The following is a 10,012-nucleotide window of genomic DNA, read 5'->3' on the forward strand; positions in this document are numbered from 1 at the left end:
AAATACGTCCAAGAAACAACTTTGAGACCTATGCCATAAACTCGAAATCCATCGACACTTCAAGGTTTCTTGGAATTTATACAGAAATTCCAGCATGATGGCTAAACTTCAGCCCTTGTAAAACTAGGGCTCGAGTTGTATCATTCATGCGAAAAAATGGTTGATCTTTTTTCACGACCTCCACCATCGTGTTTTGCACATCTTTCAAAACATGACGAACATGCATCATAAAGCTCGCACCGTGCTGTGAAAGGTATGCAAAACGCGATCCGGTGGTTGAGATTGTGAAAGAAAATTAATCATATTTTCATGCTGAAGATATACAGCCAAGTCCCTAAAACTATCTCAAGTTCATTGCAGCAGGAGCCATGTCTGACCAAAATGGTGGTTGACTTGCTACACTGCAATTCATTGTTCCATGATCAGAATGGTTAGAACATTCGGAAATCGATTTACTCAACGCAAGAAGTCGTTGGTTAGAGACGGGTCAACGCAGGAAAGCTTGACCAACTGCCCTTCAAGTTTGAATTCTTGAACGCACGCATGTCTGCTCTTTTTTTTTTTGCACTTGAAATTGACACCCTTGCATCAAAAATCAAATGGCTCAGCTGGTGAGGTTGGCTTGATCTATTCCATGCTCATTTGGAACCCCTCTAATATGGGAGAAGCAGAATGCAGATCAAGTCAGTCAATCACCAGCCTTCAATAATATATGGATGGCTGCTGATGGGAGTCCGAGATTCCCGTGGAGTCCTGAATCAGAGAGAAGTTATGACAACCAAGGTAGGACTGGCTCATATCCGTGTCTGTTTCTTTGGTCACAGGCTCTCCTTTATCATTTGTTTATCTGGTGCTGTATTGCCTTTCTAGCCGACAACCAAGAATTTGGTTGACTTGGTTACTGACTGCTCCTCTCATTAATCGAGTATTTCGGACCATTAATTCACTATCATATCGTCGCACCACTTCATTAAGTCTCGGCCGAGACGTCTTAGACCCGTAATGAAACACTAGCAAGTTGGTAAAGTATCATATCATGCACTAATTGAAAGCCATCTCTCAGCGATTAAATCAGAATTCATTGCATCATAGCCAATGTGAATAGACTAAAATGTAACTAATAATGCATTTTGAAATTCTTTTGAAAAAGCTGCAAGCTCCCAGAAACAAGTTTTCTTACACTGGATTAACCCTATCATGAATTCGCCTCAGATATATCAGACAACAAGCTTTACAACTCAAATACATGTGCATAATTTCGTCAAATCGATAAAGCAAACAGAATTCCTGTAGCATACAAAGCAACGTTTGGAATGTCAGTAAGGTGCATCAAGACCACGACACTGCCTTCGGAAGAACGTGAACACAAGTTGTATATTGCGAGATGAAGCTCCTTACCATGGCCTTTGATCATCTGAAATATGAGGATCCCTGACAAAGGCTCCCATCAATGGCCTTGCATGTTGATTTCTTCGAAGAATGAATCAGACTTTTCGTAAATTATAGACAACAGAACTGCTGAGGCCAAGAAAAGACCGAGGAGTAGCAAGTAGATCTGCCACTCTGCAAACACACACACACACACAAAAAAGAGGAAATAAGAAACAAATGGTCAGTCACTTCCAATGGGCAGATTACTAGGACGTGCAAGAAAACATAAACCTATGCAGTCTGCAGGTACACTGAGTTTAGAAGCTACAGCTCCTCATTGATTTGAAGTTGAAATCACAACCCTGCATTGTTCGCGGACAGGAATGTAAATAATATCACTAACCAATTCGCAGGCAGAAAACATAACCATGACACATTGTGCATGCCTAGAAAACATGCTGTACAGTAGTTTTCAAGTCCAGATGCCAGGTTGGTGAAGGGTGAGGAGAAAGTCGAAAAAAATTGACATGTTATTACTTTACATTCTGACTCAAGCTACAAAATGCCATGTGTGTGTGTTTAAAATTAAAAAACATCAGGCTCGCTATCTATACAAGGTTAAATAACTGGATAAGAAACCAGCAAGGCCCCAAATGTTATCCCTAAGTCAACACAACTCAACTAAGCCTTGATCCCAAACTAGCTGGGGTCGGCTACATGAATCATTTCCTCCATTCTGCCCCGCATGTTATTCCTTGATCAAAACAGTCAAATACGAAAACATTTTTCCTGATATTCTGTCTCCTCCAAGTTAGTAATATCTAAGCTTCACAACCTACTGGAAACATAAGAAATTCTCCAGAGACAGAATTCCAAAGGTGTTATTAACGCGAGGACTAGAAACTTATACAGAGTGCATAATCACAGAGCAACGAGTAATATGGAACTATCTTCAAGGGAAATATTGAGCAAGAAGGTCTCACAGAGAAGCATTATGGAAAGTGTAAAAAAAGAAACTGATGCACCCTTGAGCTCATTTTTCGTGCAAGAGTGCCTGATGCGCATCAGGCACAGATGATTTTTGGAATTTTTTTGTCAAAATCCAATGCAATTGCTCTTATTTTACAATGACATAATGTCTTCTAGGTAGCATAAGTAATCATTGGATTTGCACATGACATATTTCAGACAAAAGCCCTTTGAGAACAAACAAATACTTCATATAATAAATCTTGAATTATTTGAAAGATAAATCAATTAAACATTTTGTGCCACATCTTATTTAACCAAGATCATCAAAGTAAACACAATTCATTCAAAATACACATATTTCGACCGATTACTAATGGAATGAGATTATTTTTATATCGAGTGAAGTAGTTTAGGAGAACTTGCTTCTTGGGATGTACAAGAAAGGAAAATAATATTATTACAAATATGTCTCAGCCATATTTTCCAATCTTATAGTCTTAGATCTGTTAATCCACTTGAGATTTATAACATTACCTTTTTAAGACACTGATGCTTAAGCAATTAGAGGGATCATTCTGCTGTTGATGCAGCAACAATAAAGTGAGGGATCTTAAAGCAGTTAAATGCCAATGTGGCACCTAACGTGGCTCCTACTTGGGGGCTCTGACCCTTCATGCTCTCCTAAATGGCCTATGATTATGCGGCATATTAGTATTGTTTCAAACATGTTTTTTTTGAGTTCAAAAAAATGTCTTGTACCCCAAAAACTATTTAGTGTGAACTCCATGATAAAGGCTATGCCTATGATCTAGTGGTATACAGCAATTGGTGCCACACAAGGATTGGACTATGTTAGTTTCCAATCATGACGACTGAACAGAAAAGGGAAAGATTATACCAAATAATCTAATTATAAAGTGTGCATTGCAATATCAGCTAAATATCAATTGGCTTGACATTATCCAAACCAACTATCCATGCCATGTTTGAAGAAAAAAATATACATGTGCTAATCATACATCACTCAGATGATAAAAGCCTTGCAGTATTATTTATTTTGGGTACTTCCACTAACGCTAAGTTGCTGGTCCTTCTGAAAATTAAGCATAGTTTATTTCTTCCTCTTGAACTTAAAAGGATAACTGACATCAATTTCAACTTTTGGTCCACAACTAAGTGGCTGTTTTCTATATATCTTATATGAAAAAAGTGTGTTTTTGCCACTACTTATAACTGTTATTTCATAAATATCTATACATATATTGTTTTTTTCTTTAATTGTGTGTGTGATTCCAGAAACAACTGAAAACAGAGAACAATGTTTAACAAGAGGGAAATGAGACATTCGCATTCATGAAGTAACCTTTCTGTAGGGCAAAACTCAACTGAGGAAATGCATGTGCCCAGGTGAAGTTTTTGGCTCCAGTGACAAATCTTCATCTTTTTCACTTCAACTACACAAATATCACCATCATGGGTACCTCTGGATCAAGATAAGAGATAGTTACTCATATCAATAACACTTCTAACGGCCTTGTCTAATACACCCAGAATGAAGATAAAGGTCTATTAATTTCCACGCCAAATAGCTTCCAGTACTTGAAAAATTAATACACTGCAGCCAAAAATATTGTACTCTGACATTACATCAGAGAAACACTGGGAAAACTAATTTTGTAAGTTGGCTAGATGGCTTGAGCTGGAGGTGTATTATCAAAAGAATTTTGTATGCTTATTTGATGGTCAGGCAAACAAAAAATGAGATTAAAACAAACCTACAATACAAGTACATGCAATATCTAGTTCTTCACGAACCTAATCTGTTAGTAGTTAGTATTGACAGAAATACAAATGATTATAACGTAGTAGACAACAAGATGGATAAGCAAACACCTATACCCATGACCTTGTAAAACAAGGAAGTTAACAGCCTGGCACACCAGAGGGATTTGAGAAAATTCTCCAGATATGAATTAAAGACGTGAACTGCAGAGCAAAGCTCTGTTACAAAGTATTTATAGAGAACCCTCTCTCATAGTAAAAGACCTAAACAAACTTCGAAACATACGCCTAAAATTAATAATAATAGAAATTAAAATAAAATTAATTAACCTGCGATTGCTGTGCTTGACCTTCTGCATGTCTTGCTGCTCCATAAAATCCAGAGATATGCGTTCCACATCAGTCCCTTCCACTTGTGAAAAACTCGCCCTCGAGTTTAGTTGAGATTCTGGATATAAGGGTTCATCAGATGGATATTACTGGTAGAGATTAGAAACATTGAAGGTCCTTGAGACATCCATAGAATCAGACAAGTCAACGATATAGGCAATTATCATTGATCTTCTTCAAAATTTTGTAAGATCCACACTTCTTTGGCTTCAGCTTGCCATATGTACCAACAGGAAACCTCTCCCTTTGCAAGAACACCATTACCATATCACCCTCTTGGAATTGTTTGGCCTGAAGTACTTGTCTGTAGCTGCCTTGTATTTTGCATTGGCTTTCTCCAGCTTCCACCTGACTTCTGCTTGAACAGCTTGCACATCTTTGGCCATATTTTCTGCTGCTGCACTCAAACCAGAAACCTTAGGAAGTTTAGCCAAATCCAGAGCATGCCTAGGGGGCTTCATGTAAACCACTGAAAATGGAGATTTTCCAATGGAGCTATGAACTGCATTATTATATGCAAATTCAGCTTGGGCCAAGGCATGATTCCACTTCTTAGAATGATCCCCACAAATGCAACGAATCAAAATTTCCAAGGTCCTATTCACCATCTCAGTTTGACCATCCGTCTGTGGGTGTGCAGTAGCCATAATGTCTTCCAAAAGTGACTCAAAAATTTTCTATCATGATCAGAACTAATAGATTTGGGCACTCTATGCAAACGAACCACCTCCCTAAAGAACAACTGGCAACATGGGAAGCATCAGTAGTCTTCTTGCATGGAATAAAATGGGCTATTTTGGAATACCTGTTAATCACAACAAATATAGAATCCATTCCTCATTGAGTTCGTGGCAAACCAAGAAAAAAATCCATAGACAATTCCTCCCAAATAGCTTCAGGAACTGCTAAAGGCATATACAGCCCAGTGTTCTGACATTGTCCCTTTGCAGCTTGGCATACATAACACTTTCTAACAAAACTCCCCACATCTCTTTCCAGTTGTGGCCAATAATACCACTGCTCCACACTACCTATAGTCTTCTCTCTTCCCAAATGACCACCAAGACCACCATCATGCAAATCTCTAATTAGTTTCTCCCTTAAAGATGTACGTGAAATACACAGGCGATTTCCACAAAAAAGATAGCCCTTAAAAATATAATAGTCACCAGTAGGTTGTTTGGCAATGCAGTTGCCCCAAATCTGTTTGAAATCAACATCATCCTCATACAGTTCCTTCAAGAATTCAAACCCCACAACCTCATGGCTCAAAGTGACAAGTAACGCAGCCCTCCTACTGAAGGCATCTGCAACCTTATTCTGCACACCTGATTTATGCTTAAGAGTAAAAGGAAATTACTGAAAATAAGAAGACCATCTAGCATGTATTTTGCTAATAAGTTTCTGACTATTAAGATGCTGCAAGGCTTGATGATCTGTAAACAACACAAATTGATCGCGCATCAAATAATGCTCCCAGTGTTTCAATGCCCGATATACAGCATTAAGTTCTTGATCATATGCAGCCGACTTTTGGCAAGCCTCACTAAGCTTCTCACTAAAATAAGCAATTGGCCTCCCTTCCTGAGATAAAACAGCACCTATCCCAACACCACATGCATCACAGTCAACCTCAAATAGTTTATCAAAATTTGGCAAAGTAAGGACAGGAGCAGTACACAATTTTTTTTTATCAGTGCAAAGCTCTTCTCTTCCTCACCACCCCACTGAAACTTTCCTTTCTTCATACAGTTAGTCAAAGGAGCTACAATGGTACTGAAATTACGGATGAATCTCCGATAAAAAATGGCTAAACCGTGAAAGCTACATACCTCACTGACTGATTTAGGAGTAGGCCAATCTCAAATAGTCGCACCTTCTCTTCATCCACATGAATGCCATTAGCACTCACGATAAAGCCCAAGAAAACAAGCTTGGCTATCATAAAGCTGCACTTCTTTAAATTAACATACAACTTATTTTTCTGTAGGACAGTCAACACCTCCCTCAAATGCTCAATGTGAACAGCCTCATTGGTACTGTAGATCAAAATATCATCAAAATAGACTACTGCAAATTTACCAATGAAAGGCTTAAGTACCTGGTTCATTAGTCACATGAAGGTGCTTGGAGCATTTGACAACTCAAATGGCATCACTAACCATTCGTACAACCCCTCCTTCGTCTTGAGGGCAGTCTTCCATTCATCTCTAGGTCCGATATGAATTTGATGATATCCACTCCTCAAATCAATTTTAGAAAATATTTTGGACCCCTCCAACCTGTCCAACATATCTTCTAACCGAGAAATTGGAAACCTGTACCTGACTGTGATTTTATTGATAGCATGACTATCAACACATATATGCCAGCTACCATCTTTCTTCGGTGTCAGCAAAGCAGGTATTGCACAGGGGCTCATGTCTCTCTAATTAATCCCTCCTCCAACAAATCTATAACTTGCTGTTAAAGGATCTCACTCTCCTTTGGACTCATCCTGTAGTGTGGCAGATTTGGCAAACAGGCACCAGGCACCAGGCACCAAATCGATGTGGTGCTGTATGTCTTGCATAGGTGGAAGACCAGCAGGCAACTCCTCCGACATAAGTTCCTTGAACTCATCTAACAACAACTGCACCCCTGTAGGAAGTTCTTTGTCCTTCTTTTCCTCTTCAACCATGAGTAATGGCTTCACTATCAATGCATGAACCTCCCTGGATTGCTTGATATCTGCGTTAAAATCATACTCTGAACTAGTGATAGTGAGAAAGTTCTTCCCCTCCACTCTAGAAGCTTTGGGTCGGATTTCTCCTTTCAAAGGCAATAAAGTAATTTTTATGCCATCTTTCACAAAGTGGTAAATGTTATCTTTGCCAGAATGAGTAGCATCTAAATCATACTGCCATGGCCTCCCAAATAAAATATGACAAGCATCCATATCGAGGATATCACAAACAACCTCATCCCTATAATACTTGCCAATAGAAAGAGGAACCTTACAATGTTCAGTAACTTTGATCCCTTTAACTTCTTTTATCCATTTAATCACATAGGGCTCAGGATGTTTCTCCACAGGTAATTGTAAAAGTTTAGCAATATCCCTAAAAATAATATTTTCACAGCTACCACCATCAACAATAAGATCAAAAATCTTTTCAAAAATAGTGCACGTGGTACGGAATAGGTTGTGGCACTGTGTATTGTCTTCATGTTTTGGTGCCAACATTACTTTCCTGACTACATAATTGTACTTGTCATAGTCATCTCCACCATCAGGCTCGCATATCCCTTCATCCTCTTGGGGTTCATCTTCCAAATCATTTTCACAATAAGTATGTTCAGCTAGATTTACTTGGCGCCTAGCAGGACATTCATTTGAACGATGGCCAGGTTTGCCACACCTAAAATACTTCTCTGGTACAAGCCTGGCATATGGGTTGGTATTCTTCTTAGGTATCTCCTTGGTCTGCTTAGTCATCCTTTCTTCTCCACTATTGACATCTGTAGGTGAAGACACCAGATTTTGTGGTGCTTTCCTTTGTTCGAGGCAATCCGTGGTGATTCTGCGCGAAGTCTCACCCCACCCCAATAGGACTTTCAAAGCGTCATCTCTGCTTTAAGTGCCATAGTTTGAACTTCTGGCAAGCGAAGCAAGATCTGACAATCAATGCGTTCTTTGATTGCAGGTTTCAAGCCATTAACATATCTAGCCACACGTTGCCCTTCCGTCTCCATCAAAATATTGTTTCGTGAGGACAATCTAAGGAAATCAGCAGTATAGTCTTGTACAGACTTCTGACCCTGCGTGCAGTGCTGATATTGATTAAATAAATATTGATCATAATCTGGAGGAAGAAACCTGCCCATCAACGATTGTTTCATCCTTCGCTAAGACTGAATAGGCTGTCCGTATTACCGACGTTGATTGTTTTGCAGTCGATCCCACCAAGTAGAGGCTCCCCCTTTCAAACGATAAGCCACTAGTTTTACCTTCCTCTCCTCTGATATCCCCATGTAGTCAAAGAACCGATCAACCTCTGCAATCTAATCTAGGAAATCTTCAATGCCTAAATTCCCACTGAAACTGGGAATATCAACCTTAAGGCGAAATTCATCTGGTTGCCTCTTTGGTTGAAACCCAAGATTAGCCACCTGCACTTGATTCGGCTCGTATTCTGGTAGATTCATATCAAACTCATCATCTGCATCATCCCCATAGACTGGACAACGGGTTGGCCTCGGGCTCCATCATCAATACGAATCCCCGCACCTGCACGATTCCTGTTTGCCTGCAACCCTAGCCCATGCAACATCTCATGGATCTCCAGAATCCTTTCTTCCATCCGGTTCATGCATTGGGTTTGGCTTTGCAGTTCCGCCCTCAGGGCCTTCATCCCCTGACCTGCGTCACAAGGAAGGTTGTCGTCAACTCCTTGGTTGGCCATCGGATCAGACTTCCATTCTGATACCACCTAACGCAGTAGACAACGAGATGGGTAAGCAAACGCCTATACCCACGACCTTGTGGCGCACCAGAGGGATTTAAGAAAATTCTCCAGATCTGAATTAAAGACGTGAACTGCAGAGCAAAACTCCGTTACAAAGTATTTATACAGAACCCTCCCTTGTATTAAAAGACCTAAACAAACTCCCAAACATACGCCTAAAATTAATAATAATAAAAATTTAAATAAAATTAATTAATTCCTGCAATTGACCATCCGCATGTCTTGCTGCTCCATAAAATCCAAAGATACACGTTCCACATCAGATTATAACTTAAATAAAATAAAAATGAGACAAATGAGGTTTTCAACGTGGGTAGAGGGAACCAGAATCATCCCCCAAAACCTCTAAGATACTGAATATCACCATCCGACACTCACCTAAACAAGCAGGTCACTTTGGAACACCAACCTTAAGCTTCATAGACACCTTCTTAGGCTACAACTAGATTCTGATGCCTGAGGACGAGACGAGAAAAAAATTACATTCATAACCAATAAAATTTATACTGTTATAAAATAATATTTTTTGGATTGAAAAATATAAGAGCTACGTACCAATATCTCATCGACAAGATGTACAAATACCATATTGGATGCAACATTGAAGTCTACATCAATGATATGTTGGTCAAGAATACTAAATTTGATCGATACGTAGTCAATCTCGAGGAAGCATTCAAAGAGCTGTGAAATCAATAAAGCCTAACACTTTCATGTTCATATTTGTAGGAGGAGAAAAAGACTTACGGACGAAGAAGATTCGAGAAAGAAGAAAGGAAACTGACGGTCTCTCTACGTATATATCTCTCTTGGCATATGAAGTTTTTTTTTTTTTTTTTTTTTTTAATTTATGGAATTGACGGACTCCATTAGTAGGAAGAGTTTTATCCTTATTTGACTTTTAGATTTTCTCTTAAGAAGGATAAATAATTAAATATGTTATAAAAAGAGCCTCATCCTATATGATCTATTAAAGTGCCCATCCCATA

General features: G+C 39.1%; 1 protein-coding gene across 13 annotated transcripts; it reads right to left on the reverse strand.

Annotated features, from left to right (window-relative positions):
* Nucleotides 1-1,124: 1,124 nt before the first annotated feature.
* On the reverse strand, nt 1,125-9,102 carry LOC109505974 (uncharacterized). Of its 13 annotated transcripts, none has more exons than XM_073259929.1 (5): nt 4,456-9,102; nt 3,730-3,826; nt 1,682-1,733; nt 1,399-1,563; nt 1,125-1,287 (listed from the first exon to the last, which is right to left on the reverse strand). In XM_073259929.1, the coding sequence occupies exon 1, from the start codon at nt 7,991-7,993 to the stop codon at nt 6,992-6,994; it is 1,002 nt and encodes a 333-aa protein (XP_073116030.1). In that variant the 5' UTR covers nt 7,994-9,102; the 3' UTR covers nt 1,125-1,287; nt 1,399-1,563; nt 1,682-1,733; nt 3,730-3,826; nt 4,456-6,991. The 13 variants fall into 13 exon arrangements, with proteins under 13 accessions (XP_073116030.1, XP_073116026.1, XP_073116028.1 ...); XM_073259925.1 differs by having other exon boundaries at nt 1,663-1,733; XM_073259927.1 differs by having other exon boundaries at nt 3,707-3,826.
* Nucleotides 9,103-10,012: the final 910 nt, after the last annotated feature.

This window comes from Elaeis guineensis, chromosome 6, assembly GCF_000442705.2.
Source record: "Elaeis guineensis isolate ETL-2024a chromosome 6, EG11, whole genome shotgun sequence".
NCBI lineage: Eukaryota > Viridiplantae > Streptophyta > Magnoliopsida > Arecales > Arecaceae > Elaeis > Elaeis guineensis.